Source organism: Toxotes jaculatrix, chromosome 14 (genome assembly GCF_017976425.1).
Source record: "Toxotes jaculatrix isolate fToxJac2 chromosome 14, fToxJac2.pri, whole genome shotgun sequence".
Taxonomy (NCBI): domain Eukaryota; kingdom Metazoa; phylum Chordata; class Actinopteri; family Toxotidae; genus Toxotes; species Toxotes jaculatrix.
The window spans coordinates 13,016,965-13,039,730 of record NC_054407.1 but is presented as its reverse complement, the minus strand read 5'-3'; the positions used below and the strand labels follow the sequence as shown (position 1 = coordinate 13,039,730).

Sequence of the window (22,766 nt, the reverse complement as noted above, 5' to 3'; positions counted from 1 at the left end):
ACCACACCGTGTGCAGGTATCAGGTTTTTAGAAGTCCTGTAAGGAGCCTAGATGTGTGGCCCACCCAGTGACAATACTAGCAGTGCGCGTGAGACTGAAAGGGAGCTATTGATAGTGATGTGGGCTAGATTCTGTTTTAACACATTCCTGCTCTTATTGAGATGGAGCATGAACGTGAGTTGAAGGGAAGTGGTTATGGTTATGGATACTAGGGGAGCCTGAGGCTGGATTATGTTGAGTAGACACAATTAGGAGAAAATTGGAAAATATCCAGTAAAAGTGGCGAGTCTTATTGGGCCCCAGTGCAAACGGTAGCTCCAATGTTTAGTGAGGTTTTTTCGCTCTGAATACTGCACTGTTGAATTCATTTTAAAGTTTCTCCTTCTGGAGTCAGCTGTGCTTTAGAGGCCACAGACTGCTGTTTATTGACAAGACCATAAAAGTGATATGGCACAAATGACCTGGAGGGTAGTTTGATATCTTCTACTTGCTGAAGATGAGTAGACTTTTGCATGAATCCTAGCACAGAGAAGCATGTACAATATTGACTCACACCTTCATTCATGCACTCTTTCTTTCACTCACTGAGAATTTTATAGCCTGCTTATGAGAAAATAGCACCAGTGGTCCAGATTAGAGCAGTTTATATGCAGGTCTACCTTATCCGTTTGTTGGTTTTACCCCAGCTTTTCATTACAGTCTTATGGAGGAATGATAATAGCAGCCTGGGCCTTTAGATAATGGAAACAAGGGCCAGTGGGATGAGTGGAAGGTTTCCATTCACCACGGCGGCACCTCAGTAGACTGCAGTGGGTTACATTGCAAAAGCTGTTTTCTTTTTCTCTGGCCTTCAATAAAATGAAAGAATATCATTGGTGTTAAAACAAACTTTGTTGTTGTCACACTTTGAGATTTTTCTTTCCCTTCTCTATGCAATTCTCTTCAACCCTGTATTTTTATGGTTTAGAATAGCAAAGGAGTGGAGCAATATGATGTCATATACTGTGTTTAGCAAGTATTTTGCCACACTGTTAATATTGGGGTATTTTTATCAATGCGATGAAGTGACCTTTATTGGTTAGATTTTATTAGATCAGACAAAAACAGTATGTCTGGTTTTTAATTTATAAATTATAAAAAAATACACACACACACAGAGATAAAAAGAGTAATAACCTAGTTTTGCAGGCAAGAATAGAAGATCACAAATTGTTTTTGTTTTTTTTGTTTTTTTTTTAACTTTTTGAGATATTCTGACATCAGCTGCTGAAAATACCTCTGGAGGTCATCTTACATAAAAGGATTAGCAACATAGGCTCAGGTCTTGATGGTCTTTGTATCTAATATTTGAGACTGTTAGCAGATGCAGAATGCTCTCATGGCCAATCTATACGCTTAACCCATCTTTCTAAGTTGTGTGTGCCTTTGGCACCGAGTCCAACCCTCATGCTGACTGACTGACTTACTCAGCAGTCCATTAGCTAATGATGGTGGGTGCAGCCTCTCTTCTCCTCAGCCACCCTCACACATCTTGTCCTGCTCTCCTCTTCCCTCTTTTAGTGTTTTCCTTGCTCTAATGTTCCGATGATGTGTAGCGGCCCTCAACGCCACAAAAAAAAGAAAATCCTGCAGTTCTTCTCCTCTGATTGACAAATGTAGTTGTAACAGTGAGCAATCAACATATGAATGATTGCTGGGCCATTAATATATTAATATAAAGTAGTGATCCTAAATTTTTTCTGCCACCCTTGACACAGACCAGTATAATCATATACTGAGAGATGACAACAAAATGAAAAAAGGCTGACAGGCAGACAAATATGCTGACGTTGTCATTTGTGGAACTAATAAATAGCAGCAACATAGCTCCTATCCATAGGCTTTGCTACGCCGGTCACAGTCTGTTGCTGCACCAGTCAGAGTCTTCATTTGATTTGGTTTGATTTGGCCTATAAACTTTAACAGTGACAGAGAAAAATGCCATGACCTGTTTGTGTTTTGTCCTTGTCCGTTATCTTTTAGATCAGGTCACCTCATTATGTCAAATTGCCTCTGTCCATTTTAAACTGTTTCAGTATCACAACATCTTTTAAGCTTTATCTTTTCTATGCTAAACTAGATATCACAACACTATATGACCCCAGCAAAAACATACCACCTTTCTCTAGGCTTTCTCTTTCTTTGTTCTCACTCTAGTGTCTCAATCCATTCTCATAGCACCCCTGGCCACATGGCCTTTTTAACCCCCTTCGTAAGCCCTGCTTCCTACCCCTCCATGTTACCCCCCTCGTCACCCTTTAAATAGCCCCTGCCATCTCTGTATGTGTCTTCATATTCAAAACAGCTTCACCTGATTTCTGGGTGCCACCAGCCTGGTGTTTGAACACCTTTGAACTGGAGCTAGCTGGTATGGTAATTTCATGCAGCTGCTGCTGTAAAGTTAACAAAAATGCCTACTGCATCTGTGTTATGATTTTAGTGGTGATTACTGGTTCACTGGAAGGCTTCAAATGGATACGTGGACACGTGGCGAAATTTCTATCCACAAGCTTATTTTCTTTGCTTGTGCGTGTATGTTCCACCATATCACAGACTAGATGAACTCACTTGACCTTTCTATGTGTCTTTTTCCTGTCCCTTTTCCTCCATCTCTGTGGTACAACACCACTTGAATCCTCGGAGACATCTTGCCACATTCTGTGTCTGTAATTCTCGTAAATTTGTTTACAAAGACGGACAAATGTTGTCAACAAACTCTACAGTAACACCCATATTTACAAGGAAAAACCAAGAGCCACTCATTTTTAGATCATCTGTGAGTGATTTAATCAGGGTAAACAAGCCTCAGTGTGGATAGAAAAACTCAGTGTTCTCTTCACTGATTGGAATCTCAAGGACTTTTCCCTGTGATATACGACGGACTGGGTCTCTCTTTAATTAGCACTGACATCATTCGGATAAGAGAGAGTGAAAGATACGCGGGGGGCGGGGGGTTGATTGACAGAGGCTGCAGAGTGAAGACTAAAGAGAGCTGAAGACAAAGTGATTTAGAAAGAATAGACAGACCTAAAAAAGATGGCGATGAAGAACTGGCAGGGAGAGGGAAAAGAAGGCAAGGGGAGAAGAGTGCTGCTGTAAATCATCTATCCCATCTTACTCAAGGCTTTCTGGGAGAGGCCAAGAGTGCAAAGCTATCACAATTAGCTTACGAGTGGTTCGAGGGGTGTTATTTGTGCTGAATGTTTTTACAATGATAGAGGCTGACTGTTTTAGATTTTGGCTTAAAGCCACAACACATTATCATTTCCATAATACATAAATGTTTAGGACAGATCCAAGCCCATAAACTGATGATGCTTGCTTTCTTTTGTATTCAGTAATCAATTAATGAATTCATTCTGAGTTAACTTTGTACAGTTCATATAACTGACACGTCTTTGATGCTGTTTTTTTTTCATTATTGTCTGCTTTTACAGTCACCAGCTGTAATCTTTCCTGACAAAGAGAATTAAAGTGTTACTTCACACATGTGAAAAAAAGAAATGATGCCGTTAGGGCAGCTGTTTACATTATCAGCTGGACATTATTAGATGACTGTTCCAATTATTAGCTGTATCAGCAATTAGGTTGTTAATCTGATAACTTTAAGTCATTCACTAATCTTGTGCATCATGTATAACCTCAGTGCTAGACAATAGTCTTTCCGACAAAGCTAAGCATGTTCAGCTATCTTTTTATTATAATATCTTTGAACACAACACAAATGCTCCTTTCTAGCTGCCACTCAAGACTGTGTAGTTCGCCATCATCAACAGGTCTAATCACAGAACACAACCTTCAGCCACACATCATAAATTTAACTCAGCGTAAATCTTTGCCAGGACACAATAGTTTATCCTGAGTATATCTATATATAAGAAACCCTCTATTAATTTGTATATTCTATTTTATGTAAATAACAGACTGCACTCAGCAATCTTCATCATTTCTAGCATAACCCTCTCATTGTAGATAATCAGCATTTGATAGAATCTGCCTGCTCCACCCAGAACCACTTTAGATTATATTTGGTGAGTCAGCTATGTTATTTTGATGGAATAAACTCTACAGTTATCCATCTCACTGATTAAAAAAAAAAAAAAAAAACGTCCGAGTTCTGGGTTGACCGTGGTTTGAGGCCATAGTGGTCTGATTAGACTCAACATCTTTAAACATCTTTTTTATTCTCCTAATCCACCCAGATATTCCCAGATGGCCCAGGGTTTAAACTAGCAACTTTCCAGCCACAAGCCTGTCTCCTTAACCTCATGGCCTCCACCACAACACTACAAGTCCTGTGAATTTCAAGGAGTCAACTTAATGTGTAAATAATCTGCTTGGATCCTTGTTATATAAATGCATCTTGTTATTTTTGGATGGCAGTATGTTGTGATAATAAGCTGTTACCCATAGTATCCAGTGTTGATCCTCAACAAGTCAGGTAATTGAGTCCTTTTTCTGGTCATTTTGATGGGACTAGGGCAAATGTCTTTGACCGACTCCTTGCCATACATAGTAAATTGAGAAATGGAAACCCCTCTTCTGCACAAGTAGTGAACCCTCCCTTTTCTATTTATATATGTTGTGCAGTCTGGGAGGGAAATTGTTTCTTGTTTAAACACAATTATCATGCTACTCAAAAACAAAAACTCCAGTCATTTGAAATAAAATTGATGCCTCATGTTTTCTTTGGAGAAAACATCATAAACAACCATGTTACCAAAGCAACAAGGATCTTCCTGTGCGGTGGAATATAGAGAGTCCAATGGCATGTGAACCAGTGGTCTAGTGTCCTCTGTGCGCTCCCACTGCTCATGCCACTGTTTGGCTACTGATTGCAATTTTTTTCCCCTCTGCTTTTTTCCCTCCAGTTGGTAATTGCAATGAAGTAAATACCGAATAAAGCTAATTATGTTTGCTCTTGCTCTCTTTCTTTTACTCCTTCCTTCCTTCGCTTTTTTTCCGTCTGGTATTTGGTTACATAACTCTCATTGAAACATACATATTGAATGAAGTTCTCATTCAAATGGAAGTCCAATATGGTTCTAAGCAGGGGCTGCAGTTTTCTTCTGGTTATGTTCTTTGTTCTTGATTCTTTGTTAGTACATCATGTCTAAAAACCTAAAGAGAAGGGCAGAACTGTTAGCGTTTTTGATTTCTATCTTTGAGGGCAGTGTGTTTTACTGTTACGGGAAAGTACTTTTATTTCCTAATTTGTGTTGGTTAGTGGATATTTCATGTTGATGAAAAAAAAATGGTTTAAGAGTGTCCAATATCTTGAGACGACAGTGACTGTGGTTTGGAAAATGGATGTAAGCAACAGTCCCAAGACCATTCTCTGGGATACAAATGAAAACAGTGATAATTTGCAGACTTGAGCTTCTTGCCATAGCAAAGTCATAAAATTTGCACACATGCATACACACTTAAACTTACACAGATGTACACCACTGAGACAGTGCAAGAAAGCCATGAGTGAATTCCTGAGATTAATTTCAAATAGTACAACTCATGGCAGAACCATTGGTTTGTAACTCTGATGTTCCATTTAGGTCATTCATCCCTATAATATATAACTATGATAAATGAATACAATCCCTAAGGTTTGGTTGAAAAGTGGATATTGTTTTAGTTAAGGTCAGGAACTGTTAACACAGTCTCAGGATGTGACCGCCTTTTTTATTTTCAACACACTTGGCCTCTGTGAGATTGAAAAGCTATCCTCTGCTCAAACACCAGAGCCATCAAAAGGCCAACGTTTGTTAAGAGAAGATCTTTGTACCTTTTTTGTTGTTGTTGTTGTTGCAAATGGTAAGAATTGCTTGGCTGTACTAGAAAGTGAATTTAGCAGTTGTTCATTTTGGCAGAGCTTACAAATATAATACTGTTCCTAGTGTTAAACAGTAGGTAGCATTAGGCAAATATGTATGTGTATATGCACACTTAGGGCACGCAAACTATGGAAAAGTGGAAGAGGGGGGTCTTCAGTGACCAAAAAAGCCCTCTCCACCCTACAGTGCTGTGTCTTTGAGGTGAGAGGGGGCTGAGAAAGTTCCCTTGGTTTTAGCGGGTAATCCCTTGATAAATAAACTGGGAAGACAAGACCACCGCTGCTATCTGTAAGCCAATACTCCCCTAGAGGAGGGATGGCCCTTGTCTTGGCTAGCTTGGAGCTCATTCTCTTGCTGTGCTCCTCTTACACTCTTGTGCCTCGTGATGATATGTGCATAGTGCAAACACACAAGTACAAACACACACCCATACACATCAGTTTGGAGCTAAACACATGGAAATAGATTTTGGTGCACACCTTTGACTGGGCTAATGTCTGATCTGTTGATATGCAAAGCAGTAAATACAAACCTTTACATCACATGTTTTTATAACAAGTAGCTGTAAAAAAAATTGATCCATCTTGCCTGCAGCAATAGAAATCAAATTGCACTGGGTAGCTCAAATGTAAATAGAATACATGCCTTGTATTTCCCTAAGGTCTTCCCAACATGCATCCCACCAATCTGCCCCCCTCCATCAGCGTCTGTCCTCAGGCAATCATATAAGGAATGCTCCACAAAATAGCTGAAATTGTGAAGGTATAACAAGGGCAAACAGGTGGTTACACACATACACACTCAAAACCAAGTACTCATGCTGTGCCCAAATGGGATTTTCATTCTCACGCCATCATCGGGTCAGGAGATAATTGATTTATGGTCGAGTCCCAGCTCATGTCGTTATTCAATCTGTCATGTGATTGGCCCTTAGGATTATGTGGTCACAAGAGCCAACCTATAAGAGCGTGTCTCAATTTCTCGAGAGGACTCATAATGAAGATACTGTTTATTTTGCCTGCAATGACTTTGTGTTCTGTTTACACTGTTGTGTGTTTAGTTAGGCAAAAGAATGATTTGTGTCAGCGTTTCTGTTTTGAAATGCAGCCCTTTCTCCAATCTCTTCTGGCCTTTTCAAAAGTAGCACATTTTTGAACCTCTTCTCTGTGGTTTTTGTTGTAAAAATAATGGGGTAATACAAACAGAACTGCGAGTGACCTCCTCTTGATGTTCATATTTTACACAGATGTTTACATTTTTGTCTCGGAGAATAGCAAAGTGTCATACAAAGGCAGGTGAGAAATGGCACTGGAATTAACACTTCAGTCTGCCTCTTTGAAAGTTCACAATGACAGGATTAGTTCCTGTCTCGATTCTCCATTCATCACCGCCACCACTGAGACATGATAACCTGTAGCTCTGACCTTTTTTGGTTGTTGTCCTAAATTAAATTTATCACCTTTGGTATCATGAAATTTTTTTAAAAGTCACTAGTGAGAGTCAAAAATAAATCCTGCTCTTTTAAACTACTGGCATTATTCTATAACAGTTCCCCAAAGGATTCTTGCTGATTTTTCATATATACACATATTTTCATGCATATTCTGTGATTATAAACACACTATTTCCTCAACATAAACATTAACTATTGTCACAGACCAGTCTTGGCTTTGCTCACCCCTTTGCACACCTGCCCCTTTCACAGTCTGCCAGCTTCACCACTTTCATACAAACACACACACTCTACCACACCCACGGTATTGTAGACCTCCCAAACACTGTCTGGACATGATGTCATGGTACCGTATGTAGCCTGAAATATGTGTTTTTCATCTCAGGAATTTATGTTATAGAAATGTAGTTTTTTTCCAAATTAAGGCAAAAGAGGCATAAGGTTCACTCCAACATCTGCTGTACTGTCGGAGTACTCAAAGTATTTATACATTTAATTAATAAACAGGTTTAAGTAAGCTTGTGAATTAAAATGAGTCAGGTTTAACTTCTAACTTTACCACTTCTTAGAATTAACAGTGTTTTACTGGTTAACTTATTTTGTTGCTACAAACACTAACATACTTGCCGGTGTTGATAATGCTGGACTAAGCAATGCTGAAAGCTCCAGGCTAATCAACAAATTCTAAACTGTAAATTATAGAATACCCTAGTTTTCCATCATTCTTGCTCAAGTACTTTAATTTTCCAACTGTTGTTTCATAAAACAATCAGTTTTACAGGTTGTGGTTAACGTTGACAATTGTTCTAATAAATGTCCGAGCACATTACTGTGTACACATGGTATGCAAATGAATAACAGTAATTGTCAGTAAGAGGTATTGCAGCACCTGCACAGAGCAGTTGGCTTAGTGTGTTGATAGGCTTCAAGGACAAAACAGTTGCGATGTTCTATCTTTTCTCGGCACCCCAATGTAATGTGTGTGTGTGCGCGCATGTGTGTGTGCGTGGCATGTTTGCATGTGCGTGTGTGGCTGTGGGCTTCTCTACCACATGTTGTGAGCATGTTTTATGGGTCCAGAGGGAGTTAAGGTTAATGCAATAAAACAACCTTTCCCCGTGCCCAGCGTCTGCCTCAAGACAGGATTTAAGACCAGAATGTTGAAAAGAAAAAGTAGGAGACAAAGACCAGAGTGAAGAGTGAAGTGCAAACAGTGCAATGAAGAAGAAAAATGTTCAGGTAGTTGGTTATACTGCTAGAAATCATCTCTTTGGTTCCTACGCCACTGACAAGCCCCCCCCCCCCCCCCCCCCCTGCTCAGGGATAGCTAGCTGATATGTGAAAACCTCCATTTAAACTCAATTTATAAGGCACATGTGATGACTGATCTGCTTCACCCTGGAGGAAATGTTTATCTTTAGCAGGCTGGCAAGACACATTTTGTGCCTGTTTAACACATATTTCAGCTGCTTCCAGAATTACTCATCCAAGCTCCTCCCAGTGTGTGGACACACTGCTTTCAACCAGCCATTTAAACACACATGCTTGCCAGGGCCTTCCAGAAAGAAGTTTATGTTTTTGTTTGTGCGTTCCATTGTGATCCTCACATGCCTACCATCCTAAACACTGGCTTTGCTGTGGCACTGTGTCTAGAGAATTGCGCAATTACTTACATGTTTTGATGGAAAGAGATCTCCAGAGCAGATCTGTAGGATTAGTACTGTAGCTGATTACTGTTGTGTTGTGTAATAGAATGTTATTGAGCATATAATGATGGACCCATTTCCAGTCTTTTGTTTTTTGTTTATTGTATTCTGGGTGTACCTGCAAAACACCAACATTAAAAAAAATCATTCAGCTCTAATTCAAAACAGTGACGTAAATGTCAAAAGAGTCAACCTACCAACATGATCGTTCATCTGTTCTGGGAAAAGTCTAGGTGTGCTTTACCTTATGAATGAAAACACCCATTCTCACTGCTTCTTACTGTAAGGCTCCCTTTTCTAAATCAGTAACAGATGAATTGTGCTGCTAAATATTTCGTATTCCTGCTGGATGCCCTTACACAGGAGAATGACGCATCCCTCTAGACAAAGCAGCATATTTACATTGATCACTATGAGGAATTCACTCCAGCGTGCAAGAGCCATTACGCTCTGTCTCTCTGGCTAATTGAGGACCACTTAATAACACTGCCCAGATGCTTTTAAGCCAATGAGATGTCATTGATTTTACCTCTTGGTTTTGAAGCACACACGCCTTTATTCTCATGACCCCGCTGTCTCCTCCTCTCCGCTGCTGGCTTTAATAGCCCACTGGAGAGATGCTTGCCATCGTTGCCAACTGTGCGCGCATGCATTCACCTCCATGAGGTAGTGGAATGTTCTACATTTACTGTCAGCCCTCCTGGCAATAATTCACTCATCACTCCATTTTCTTTCATCATGTCCCTCACTTCACGCCCACTGTTTTCCCATTACTCTGAACTTCTCGGTTCCATAATTCTTTTCACCTCTCTTCACCCAGCAATCATTCATTTTTCATTTGAAAATGTCAGTATCATTCTAAAAGAAAAAAACTCTGAATAATTTATTTACATTTATGTGCTTTCAACTGGCGTCAGTTGGTGGTTTATTGAAGCCATCCTTCAGCTCCACCCTTGCTGTTACATGTTTTCCTAGGCTAACAGGTGCCTCTGTGTGTGTGTGTGTTGTTTTTTTTTTTTTTTCCTCTATGCTCCCCACAGGTGGACAAGGTGTGTGGCCTGTCTACTGGGGAACCTAGAGGCATGCAACCTACTAGCCCAGAGGTCACAACCTCTACTGTGACCACATCATCTCCTCTTCCATCTGGTGCCTCCTCCCAACCCTTACCAGAGCAGTGGCTGGAGAAGCTTGCCCACTTGAGGAGGTAGGACAAAGCAATGAAATGAACTTTGATTACCTCAGTCAGATTCAAAAGTTTACTACTGCCAATTCTAAAATCAAAATGCCTTCTTTTTTTCTGGCTAATGCAACTTTTTTTTTTCCTCTTAATTAGTTGGCATGGTCAGCTAGATGGAAAGTAAATTTCAATAGAATGAAAACTGGCCAAGTCTGTATGACACAGCCTGAGGGGTTGGCCCATGTATATTCACAGCTGCCATTACTTCTCGTTTTCTTCATACAGTTAGTTGGACACAACACACACCCACATATACACACACACAGTAAATGTAGTGCCTGGCGCTAAAGCCCATGCCCTCCACCTGGCCTCTGAGGCAGCCATCCCATGCCCACAGCAGCTGGCAGGGATGTGCCAGACTACAGGCATGGGGGAGTGTGGGTAAGATTAATCTTGACGGACCGACAATTTCCTGTTTACCCAGACACCCATACCACCAACTCTGCACACCAGCCGGCCTCAGCTTAAATAGCACCGCACACAAAAACACGCACTCAGGCGCACACTTCCAGCGTTGCCTGCCTGACCTTGTCCCAAACCATGAATCACTGCACTGATGCCAGCGTAGCTGACAGGTCTGGCCTGGCACTGCCACCGCCATTCATGGCAACGCAATCCAGCTCTGTGCCTGCTGCCAACCCTGACCAGAGCACATGTGAGCACTGACCACTTCAGAGACATGGCAGCACCCACTGCAGTGAAGGGAGAGTAGTGTACTGCTGAAAAATATGTAACATGATATAGTAGAGCAACATTTATGTTTCGTTTTAATGGGGAAAAAAGTAGATTCAGAAATTCAGCAGAACTTTCTTTGGCTTTCCTGTGAATATTTAACTGTTTGCACATGTGCAGATGTGTTTGCTTGTGTGTTTGTTTACTGACTTAACTTATATATTGCATACCAGTATCTGTTTTAATTGTTGGTGTGGTGTGGGTAGACATGGTTATTGATGTTTTGGTGGTGTGGCCATTCTCTGCATGTGCATGATTAATCACTCTCTTCCAGGGTAAACTGACTGGTCTTTTCTCCCTCCTCCCCACGTGTCCTGTCACGCCGTCCTTTTGTTTCCTTTTTTTCTTTCTCTCACCCCCCCACTTTCATGTCCCTGCATCCTCCTTGCTTGCAACAATCTCCCCTGGACTCCAACTCCCATCATTCCCAGCTCATTCCCCCTGAAACCCTCCAAGAACAATAAACATAGTCTGAGAACACTCTCTAGGTAAGCATGAACCCACGGGACTTCTCTCAATCCCTCACACAATTTATCATATTGTGACTGATATAAATACGTTTGATATTATCCTTGTGTTTTGTTTGACTGATGCATTTTTTATGACTTACAAAACCCACCCATATTCATGTCGTCTTTGAAAACTGATTCCCGACACTGTGTGACTCAGCATATAACCTCCCGTGACCCCTGCTGTTTTTGCTTTGCCTCATGGGTGGCAACAATATGTGTCAGATCAAAATATCATGCCATTGTTTTGCTCAAGATGAGAGCGTCTATATCGATAACATGTGCTAACAGATCTGGTGAAGCAAGCACTTTACCGCACGGCACAGTGAAGAGAAATGTGCTGACTTAGAGAAGTGGTCACATTCAAAGCCACTTGTTTTCTGCCACCGTCAATATCATGACAAGTATTTCTCACATGCGTGTAGTGCTGAATGGAATCCAGATAACTGTTCAATTCTGGTGGTACAGTACCAAAGTATTATGTTAAGAAGTGTGCCCACCAACTGGCCCAAATATGGGGCGACTTGTGCTCCCAGTCACACAATACATTCCTTACTTGTATGTTTTCTAAGAAAGACATGCGGTACAGTATGTGTTAAAATCACATTATGATCTTTCACCATGTGTCTGTTTTTTTTTCTTTTTTCCCCTAGGGAGTTCTTGATGTACCTGCAGCGCTACAAGTCTTTCTTTGCAGCTTTGCCAGAGATGCTGTGCGAAGGGGACAATGTAGTGGACGACTCCACATGCTGGAGTGGAGATGATGTGGTGGAGAGGTAAGACAAATGAGTTTAATCCTTCAGCACCCTCCCCCCAACACGCACACATTCACTATAAACTTCAACTATGAAGCAACCACATTAGTGCTGTTACTTTCTGATATAAGAAAAGATTTGCTGGAAACTGCTATCATCACAACAATACAGTCACCTTATAGGCCCCAAATCCATTGTTCTTTTGAGTAAAAGTGGCAAACATGGTTTACATTTGGCATTTTGACTTTGACTGCTGTTTGTTCTTGACGATTAAGCAACATTTTGTATCTTGTTACACAGCTTTGCTACGGCCAGTAGTTGCATAAACATGTTTTTTGGCAGCGCTGGGGTTTGGAGATGAGATCTTTCATTTTCTTCATATGACAGCAGATTCTGGCTTGTATGCATCTTTTAAACAGGTCCTTCCATTTCCACCTGAGATTTAATGGCTCTAATACCTTGAATTGAGAGGCATGAGTTTTTAATGCATGCAGATTTGAGAAAAAGCGACAGACACTCTGTGGATGTGTTTGTGTGCTTGTGTAGGATAATGTCAGTGTGTGCGAGTCAGTATGTCTGGCTGTTGTTAATCAGTGTGGAAATAAGGACGTTATTAAAGCCATCTCCACACTGAGTGCACACAGACTGAACAAATAGTTGCTATGCTCTCCTCTCCTTTGTATTAGAATGAGTTAATGAGTTGTTATCCATGCCTTTCTTTTTCTCTTTCTTATATTTATGAGGTTTTTATTTTGTGCTGATTTATAGGTGTGGACCTGGAGCCGTTTTCCTTTTTATGGTTTTGGGTGCATCTCTCAGAGACTCAAGTACTTACTCCCTGTATGTGTGTTTATGTGGTTGCGTGTTTCTCAGTCAGCATGAGAAGAACAGAGAACTGATGCATATTACTGAGCCAGTGCAAGTCTGTAACTGATTCCCCCTGCTGGATCTGTTTCTTAAATGCACTAAAAACTCAGTCCACAATTATGACAAGGTTCTGTTCTCCTTCTGTGGTGGCCCTAGACTGGCTCCTATTACCATGGCAACCTCAGCTCTTGGCACTGCCAGTATTGGCCTTGACAGAGGAAAACAGTGGTCTGGGGATGCCTTTTCCCCATGGTCTGCCCTGGGTGTCTGTAAGTTCTTTTGGGCCTTGTTTGTTTTGCTGGTTTAAGCCATACATTAAACTTTACATGAGTACATGGGAAGAGATTAAGCTCATGGAATAGTTTATTTCAAAAATTCAGAAAAGATCCAAAAAAGATCCATTTTATTATCCTTAGTGGTTGGCAAAAGCATTTTGACTTTCATGAATAGCTTAGGCAGCTTTCAGAATCTTATTATTGTTTTAGTTTGGATCTCTTCCTTTCTCTTCTCTTCTCTTCTCTTCTCTTCTCTTTTCTTCTCTTCTCTTGTCCTGGCCCTATGCTCTCCTACCCTTCCCAACTGCAGAGGATCTGCCAATGGCTGAGACATGTTGAGCAGACCACCCATTCATCAGGGCCTGTGACAGAGTGTCAGCACACAAAGTACAGTAGGCAGCCAATGTGTGTGCGCTAGGGCCATGATCAGGAACATATGAGAGCGTAAACACAGGGTGAGGCAACCGTATCTTTAACTAAACTTGTCAAGATACGGCTTCTTTGTCTCTATTTAAAGCCAGTTCTTTATTTCGTTATTCTGCATGTGTGTTTGTGTGGGTGTCACTTTTACTACCAAAGGCACTGGTTTTTCAACAACAGTGCTAATGGGTTGTAACAGTGTGTTATCACACGCTCCCTGGTGAGAGCCAGGTCTTTGCTTGTGGTATCAAGTGTTCTTGGGTTGAATAAGAAAACAGTACCCTACTGAGACATTTGGCACCACTCATAAACTGCTCAGATTGGCCTGTGGCTATTCAGCAAACCTCTTCCACTGTATTCTACTCTGTTGGCATGTATTAGAGAGAGGAGGGGAAGGGGGGGGGCAGGACAGGGCATGAAAAGGGTTGACGTTTTGGTGCAGTGGTGCCCCCTGTGCCTCCCTGTGCCCCTGATGAGGGAAGCATGGTGGAGAGATGCGGAGGGTGGGAGCTTGGCAGCATAAAGACCCATTGTGGAGTCAGTGGAGTGGGGCACAGGCCTGCCGTGGGGACCCCCAAAGCCTGGAGGGGGAACAAAGACCCTCCTATGAGGCTGCATGGGAAAGACTTGGACATTGCTGCCACTACTTCTGCCACTGCCCTGCACCATGGCTGGGAAAGTTGCATGAGAACTGCAGAGGAGATGAGAGAAGGGTAGATAGTAAGAGGCAAAGATGAGAAAATGTGAGAAAAGATTAGAAAAAGTATGAAGCAAAGAAGACTCAAATAGCATGATGGAAAATGCACATGCTAAGCTGCTATCGTGTTAGCCCTCTGTCACAGTCTGACATCCTGTGTGGTGGCCACACAAAGTCTCTGAGGACTTGGTGGGTTTCCCCCTCACGCTGGAGGATATAGACACAGCACACTCACACACACAAACATTCACATATCAATCCACACGGGATCCATATGCTATTCAACAGCTGGAAGGGCTACTCATTCAGACACAATCGTACTGTGCTCAGGCAAGGAGACACACATCCACATGTGAGAACACACACACACACACCCACACACACTTGTATGTTGTAATACTTCAAAGCACATCAAAGGCTTTGGGGATTGAAATTCCCTTCTTCTCTTTATTCAGCATCTGATGACAGAAGGGCAAGCGGGGAGCAAGCAGTTGTACTTACAACTAAAAGTACGTGTTGGCATCTGTTCAAACATCTCTGAACATTTACAGCATCACATGTGTGAATACTTTACACCATCTTTTCCGGAAAGATAAGATCAACCAACATTACCACATTCTTTATTTAGATTTGCCAGTTACTGTAGATCTATTGTAGTAGTCTTATCCCAGAGTGAAATATTCATTGCCATCTCTCCTCACTTTAATTATGTTAATTACCATTCCTGTTGTTTCTTGCCTCTTTGAGAAGCTTTTGTCACATACTAAGAGGGTGTGTGTGCAGGTTATGAAACAGTGCTGCAGGCTATAGCCACCATTTGACATCATAAAGGCCTTGATCAGCTCCTTGACTGAGAGCACAGGAGGAGGTAACCTCAGTATGGGTTTTGGTAAACAACAACTCATTGTTAAATTTCACGCAATCATAACCAGACCACAAAAAATTGGGTGTAGATGGCAAATTAAGGGGAAAGTAACATAAAATTCAGGATAGATTTCCAATATAAATAATTCACCCCTGGCCTAAGTGCCCAGTTTTGCTCATGCGATCCAGGATCAGTTTGTAACAAAACCCCTTTAACCATCACCCATCTGATTGTAGAGAGATTTTTGATGCAGGTGGTGGGGAACATGGTGAACAGATGTTGGCATCAGTGTCAAGATCATTGTAAGTGCAGCTAAGGAGACTTAAAAGAGGAATGGTGATTAGTGATTGGTCCTTGTGTGGGTTAGTAAGAGGATGGGTGACTTTAGGATATGGCAGATCAAATCCATCAAGCTACCTCCACCTCTTTATAAGGAACAGCAAATCAAACTCTGAGACATTGCTGGTGCGTGGTGGACTTGTTGCATGTGGTTCTGCTGGAGCCTTATACTTACTTGATGAAATGATGTGAACTAGGAAAGAGGTGCAACTTAGATTTAAAGCTGATGTAACAGAAAGAAGTGAAGGTGACTGAATGAAGTAGTCTTCCTGTTTGAACTTTGCCAAAGGTATATATACAGTGCATGTGTTAAGAAATGATTTAGATGGACTCTGGCACTTCATCAGCATTTTCTGGCCTATGGACTCTTTTGGTATTCGCATTGTATTGAGCTGATTTACACACTGTTTACGGGTAGAGTGTACAGTATATTCCATTGGGAGGAAAAGAAACAGTCCTCCTCCAGCCAAGCAAGTCAGCAGTCAGAGATTATGATGCCTTTAAGACAGCTCATTTCCTTTTCTCTCTGTATTTACCACTATGATGAGCGACATTCATTCATAACCCCAAGGTCAAAACCCTCAATAGCAGCTGGAGCTGAGAAATGTTTAACTTTATTTATTTATTTATTTATTTATATTTCCTACAGTTTATTTGTAAAGCTGATTTGTTTAAAGTGATTCAGCACTGAGTCCCCACCCCAAGTGTGTGTCAAACTGTGGTCAGATTGCTGGGGATGAGATTTTAAATGAGTGGGCGTATGCACATGTGGGTGTGTAGTGCACGTGTGTGTATGTTCTTCAGTAATTGGGGAGAATTAATAGCTCATCACTATACTATAGGGATGTTTTCAAAGTTCTGGATTTGCTCAGTGGGGCGTACCATAGACAATGCAGCAGTGTGCTTCTGAATGCCTTGCATTTTTATAAGGTTATGACAATCCATTTGTTTATCATTTTGACATCTGGAATCCATTCTGTTATTGCAGGGAGAAGCAGGGAGAGTGCTGCATCGGGCAAAGCCCTCACCCCTCACACTCTCGCTCACTTTCTCTCCTTCTAGTCCCATCCAGTCATAGCTTTTTTTTTTTTTTTCTCCTCCACCTTCTCTGTGTCAGTCTCTTGGGTCAGAGGAAGTCAAAAAAATGCAAAGGGATTGGATAATGAAACTCCAGCAGAGGGGACAATAAATTAATCACTATATGCAGAGGAAGGACATTCCCTGCTCCAAGCATGTGTGTGTGTGGTGTGCATATGTGCCTAAGAGCTTGCAATATAGCAGCAAAACACCAGCAGAAGTAAGTTCAGTCTGCTAAGTGGGTACATTTTTTTTTAAAGTAAACTTAAAGCCAGACATGTTGGAGTGGCAGTTGAGTCATGAGGAAAAGCTGATATCAGAGAAGTAATGAGGAAGTATAGACAGTATACTCTTTCATTTCTTTTTCTCTTACATTTGCCCTTTTAACTCTGCCATTTGCATTTGACGTCTGCTTCAAACCTCTTCGTCCTTGCTCTGGCCCTCCCACAATCCCTCTCTTCTATTTCTCCTTAGCTGTGATTCAGTGGCCCATCCCTTTCCCATAACCCTGGGCTGCTGCCTGGGACCTCAGCATGACCTGCTCTACCCTGCTACATTGCTTAGACTTTTCTCTCTTTGGGCCTGCATCTTTGTATTTTGTGTGTGTGTGTGTGTGAATGTGTGTGTGTATGTGTGCATTTGACAGAAAGAGAAAACAACAGCGCTCATATTACAGTAACTGTGAGTTATTTATTCTCTCTGCTGAAATGCTTTGACTGTAAGAGTCTGGAATTATGGTATTTCTGAATGTGTAAGTATACATAAGAAAATGTTAAAAACTAAGTGTTAAAAAATAGTTTTTGTAGTTGTTTGTAAACAAATGTGATTTACTTGGCCGCACTGTACTGTACATTTATATACCAATTTGGTACTTTACATGCCTCTGAGTGAGGAGTGTTTATGTCTTTCAGCCTCCTCAAGTTTTGGTTTTATTGATGTGCCTTGTGCGCATCGCATGTTTGTGAAATTGCCTTCCAGCTCCTTTCAGTCTTACTATCATCACTTTTATGGAAGGGACAAAGTTTTACAGCCTTTCCCTTCTGTTGTGTGTCCAGCCGGTGGAGTGGGTAGAGCTAATGTAATTAAAATGCCACAATAGACTGGCATGTTTTACTGGAGCAGTTCCTACTGGGTGAGGCTGACATAGTGCACTCACCAACCTCTGTGCTGGCCCATTGGCAAGGCATCAAACTCATAGCAGGAGAGGAGGATGAGAAATAGGGGGATAGACATGCAGGGGAGGGGAAAAGGAAGGGTGGATGAGAATACAATAGATAGAAGAAGAGATGAACTGATGGATGGATGGAGGGTTAAAAAAAGGGATGTAGGTCAGTGGCAGCAGGAAGCAGTGGCTTTAGGCGAACCCTCTGTCTTTGTGGCTTAATTGCCTCTATGAGCCTTTTTGAAGTCCTCACTGCTAGCGTGTCTGGGTGCCAGTCAATAATGGTCTGTGTATCATTGTCCTGTGTGCGTGTTTGTGATTGAGAGGGATGTGTTAGCCTCTCGAGCAATTCTCTACCAGAGTTTGACACGCATTCTGACGCACCGTGCCAGTAAACAAAGGACAAAACCTGAAAAAACAGTGTCCCCCTTGATGTCAGCACCACTGATTATGTGCTATTGCTCAGATAAACACCACCCCACCCAAATATTACGGGTTAAACAAAGCAGTCGACGATGAGTCCTCAAGGACGAACCCTGAATTTTAGCGGCTGTTTTATCTCATGTCATAAAAATTGCTCTTGGAAGACACTACAGCTATGCAATGAAGTGCTCACTGTTTCTCGGCATATGCTCTGTGATGCTTATCATGGTGTTGCAATATTAGAGCTGTCTCTGCCTGTGTCAACAGTCTGATTCCTAATGGAGCTTGTATAGGAATTTCAGTTTAATTTCCATTTTTTTTTAACATAGCTTTTAAGATCAAATGTTTCAACAGACATTATATTTCTGTACTGGCAGCCTCGTGTGACTTTCTAAATGAATGCAGTTTGAATTTGAACAGTGGTATCAAAGTAAGTCACACATATCCCACCTTCTGAAGTAGCGAAGTGTGACTTTTAGTGCGGTTAAAACAAAGAAAAATAAAACTAGTTCTCAAGTAATACAGCCCCGGGTATGATAAAGGCGTCATATCTTTGACTCTTAGCGTATCAGTAACACACACTTACACACTCACTCGGTTCAGTGTGCATTTTAACACCGTTCAAAGGCAGAGAAAATCCACCTTCAAACCTCTGCTTTGATCCAAACACGCAGCTCGTAGCCGTGCGGACAAAGGATTATGGCCTTATAGACGGTCACACTATTTCTGTGTGTCACAGACAGCGCACATTCTATACACAACACGTTCACAAACCCAACACACATCAACACTCACACAGCATGATCACATCTGAGTTACAGAGCTGAAGCTCTCGCTGTAGCGACTATTTTTAGGGACACTGTTATCCGTTTTCCTGGGGGATACAGTAGACTTTACAAATGTCAGTTAGAGCTTGATTGAGTGTAAGTTCTTGTGTGAAATTAAGCCTAATTTTGTGTGATGCAGAGTATACGTTTAAGTTTGAAATTGAGGGCCCGTAGCAAGCACTGGCAGCACTCCCTGTTGAGTTTAAGTTCGAATGTGTGTACAAGTTTAAGTTTTCAGCGTGTGGTATTTACCATCAGAGTGATAATCTGAACAACACGTCTGGTCTGAATGCAGTTGCAAGTTCTAGGTTAGTCCGAGTTGTTGTCCAACCCAGTGGATAAGTGTGTGAGTTTAAAATGAAAATGAATGACAGGCACGGGAGGAGAGAGGGAAAGCTAACAAATCCAACTCTGTGCAAACAACAAAAGTACAGTACACTACTGTGGAGGGTGTTGTGTGTGTGCCTGTGATCTGTGCTCAGTGTGTGTATGTGGTAACCTGAAACCACAGGGAAAACGTTCCTAGAATTCCGGGTGGGTTTGGTGTCGTGGCTCGCTCACTGGAGCCCCCTGAGTGGTGCTGGGAATGTGGCCTCTGCACGGAAGAGCCACAGAATGAAGGGAAAGTCCCCCCCCATTGCCCCCCTCACCTTCATGCATCCATATACACACTTGACTCTACTTCCAAACGCACACACACACACACACACACATATTCCTCAACAACTGGCCCATTAATGCATATATAGACAGTAGTTCTAAAGGTGGATTAAAGAAACTGCTTACTAGTCTCCCTAGCTTAAACTCTGACGTTAGGTCCTAAACCTGTAAATGCACATATACACTATGTCTTGTGAAGTTAAATGTGAAATGTATTGCACAGTACAGGTATTTCATTGCCCCCCCAGGTCACTGATTATGACTGGGTGATGATGCATGGAAAGACCAAACGTGAACTGGATCTGGCTCGTATGTGGCTGCCAGATTTAGCTGGACTTTGAGAGCGCAAGAGATCTTGAGACCTGGCCCATTCAAGATGAGAATCAGATCCATGCAGCAGCACTCTGGCTAGCTTTTTGGCAAGTCTTAAAGGATTTGGGCCAAACAGTTTTGCCTGTTCCTTCTTTTTGCACAAATTAGATTTAAAAAAGGTCATATTAAAAAAATATTATTACCTTCAGACATTGCACAAAAGGTTAATGCACATGATCATCATTTGTTCATCAGGTAACAGAGACATCAGAGACCAATAAATAAACTCAAATGAAATTTTTTGAAACATTACATTTTTTGTGACTTAAATAAATGCAACCTCCTGCAACAAACTGACATTTCCAGCTGATAATTGCAAGGTCACAATTACAGCGAACACCTACTCTATACAGTTACACATTCAAGAATATGACTTTTCTATAGCTTCAAACTATCACCAGCTCTATACATAATCCCCTTCCAAGAGAATCCTTGCAAAATCCTAAATTCACAAAAGAAGCCTAACTTATTATCATAGGTAATTTATTGAAATTTATTGAAACATTGTAGAACAAGCAGACAATGCCAGAGAGACACTAATCTTATCAAAACTGACACGATCAACGACTCTGAGCTCTTGGGACAAATTTGTTCAGCTACAGTCCAAGCCTCTTAACCCAAACTTGATTTCACAGGTTCTGCTTACTGACTGACTTATGATGATGTGTCTAATTTCCAACCTGTGGCCGATTGACAGATAAGCCCGATCATGACAAACATGATAGTTATGGCTGGGATTTCTGCCAAGAAAGCCATTTTGGCCATCTGTTTGTCAGTGCTACCATCTGCCTGACTTCATTTTGATGATTGCTCCCTAACCTTTGCCCTTCTTTTCTATGTCTGCACCACAGTCACTTACACTCTCTTACTCCTTGACCTTAACAAAAGTTTGCACAACATAGCAGTATATAATCCTATATATGTTATTCTGGTGTCAGGTAGCAGCAGATAGTGCTGCCTCTTTATCTCTCTATCTACAATATGATCCCAAATGTCCATCTTAGTGAGTGTCTTGGGATCATTTCTGCTTGTGTGTGAATGTTTAAGGGTATTATTTTCTGATTGCACATCACTATAATAAATGTACTGCGTGCTTGTCTGTGTCTGCCCAGTGCATGTGCACATGTCTTCATGGTAGAGGATGGGTGTGAGTTGTGCTCCCACGTGCCCCTTGCAGCAGCAGAGTCTGATCCGTGACCCCCTCACTCAACACTGTCGCAAGCCCTCTCTGCTCTCCGTGTGGGTATGTCTGAGTATGTGGATGCCTGTGTGCATTTGTCGCCTTAAGTCAAATGTACTGTGAGTTGAAATCTTGACTGTTTGTGCTGACCGAGTGTTCTTTGCTTACACAGACAGCATATACAGTATAGACCAGATGTGGCATTGTGCCTCCCTCTTCCTGTGTTTGTCCATGTTTTTGGTACATGTTGTACACACTGAGTCATTCTGTGATTGCAAAACCAGCTTGTACATACATGTGCAGTAAGTAAGGACATAAAATCATGATGTAATGTATATTGAGCTTTATCTGTGGTGAGCCCCTTGACTGATTTTTAGTTTGTGCTGGAGCTGTCATCCTTAAGCACTAGATCACGCCATTCTGGCCCAGATCAGACAGACAGACAGACAGACAAACAGGTGGTCGTACCACACTAGAGGATCATGGTCCACTCCACCCGTCTGTGCTCCAGGGCATAGTTTACTCTCCTGGCTCTGCCCCTGCCTGCCCTTGTCTGCTTTCCACACACCAACTGCCCCCCAGCTCCCCCCAGACCTCTAACCTCAGTTATCCATGCCCTCCTCGGCATGTGGGCATGTGGCTGGAGGGGGGTTAGATTCAGTACTCTACATCTTTCTTTCTCTTTTTCTTTCTTTCTTTTTTCTTTCTTTCTTTCTGTCTTTTTATATTTTCCTCTTCCATTTATGTTGTGTCTAAAGCTCTTGTTTTTTGACTTTATCCTCTTATTTTTGCAATCAAATTTGAACTGTTACATGGTCTCTATTTTCTGTCATACATCCTTCATCCCTTTGTACATGCAATATCCTTGAAATGAGCGAGCTGTCTGGTAGAAGTTGGAAGTTTGCTGATGTTGCCACCTACTGGGCAATCTCTGTCACTGAAATAAGTATATGATTAATCCGTTTAGAATAAGTTAGGAAGTTTCAGTTCAGTTATGCTCTAGCAGTGTGTTCACTGTCATCCATGATTGGTGCAAAAAGTGGCAGAAATTATATATTGTTTTCTAACTTGTGAAATTTTCTCATTAAGAATCATTTGCAACTTTACATTTTAAAAACAGACTTGTATAATAAGTTCAATCATAAATGAGGCTAATTGTGTATGCTTGTGAGGAATACAAAGAGAGGAAAGTGTGTATGAGTGAGTGTGTGGGGGTAAATATACAAGATTGTTGTCTTTGTCGGAATGCTTCTTGTTCCATCCATCAATCCATTTCCTACTACTTATCTGGAGTTGTGTGGCAGCAGGCTAAGCAAGGTCATCCAGATGTCCCTCTCCCC

The 22,766-nt window shown here is 41.6% G+C and overlaps 1 protein-coding gene across 2 annotated transcripts in view; it reads left to right on the top strand.

Moving 5' to 3' along the window:
* gpc5c (glypican 5c) overlaps positions 1 to 22,766 on the top strand; it is a 94,073-nt gene that overhangs the window by 26,756 nt on the left and 44,551 nt on the right. The window contains exons 4-6 of one of the 2 annotated variants that reach the window (XM_041056014.1): positions 10,070 to 10,233; positions 11,430 to 11,486; positions 12,161 to 12,283. In XM_041056014.1, coding sequence (XP_040911948.1) covers positions 10,070 to 10,233; positions 11,430 to 11,486; positions 12,161 to 12,283 — 344 coding nt within the window. The remainder of the gene's footprint in view (positions 1 to 10,069; positions 10,234 to 11,429; positions 11,487 to 12,160; positions 12,284 to 22,766) is intronic. The other variant, XM_041056015.1, reaches the window with a different exon arrangement.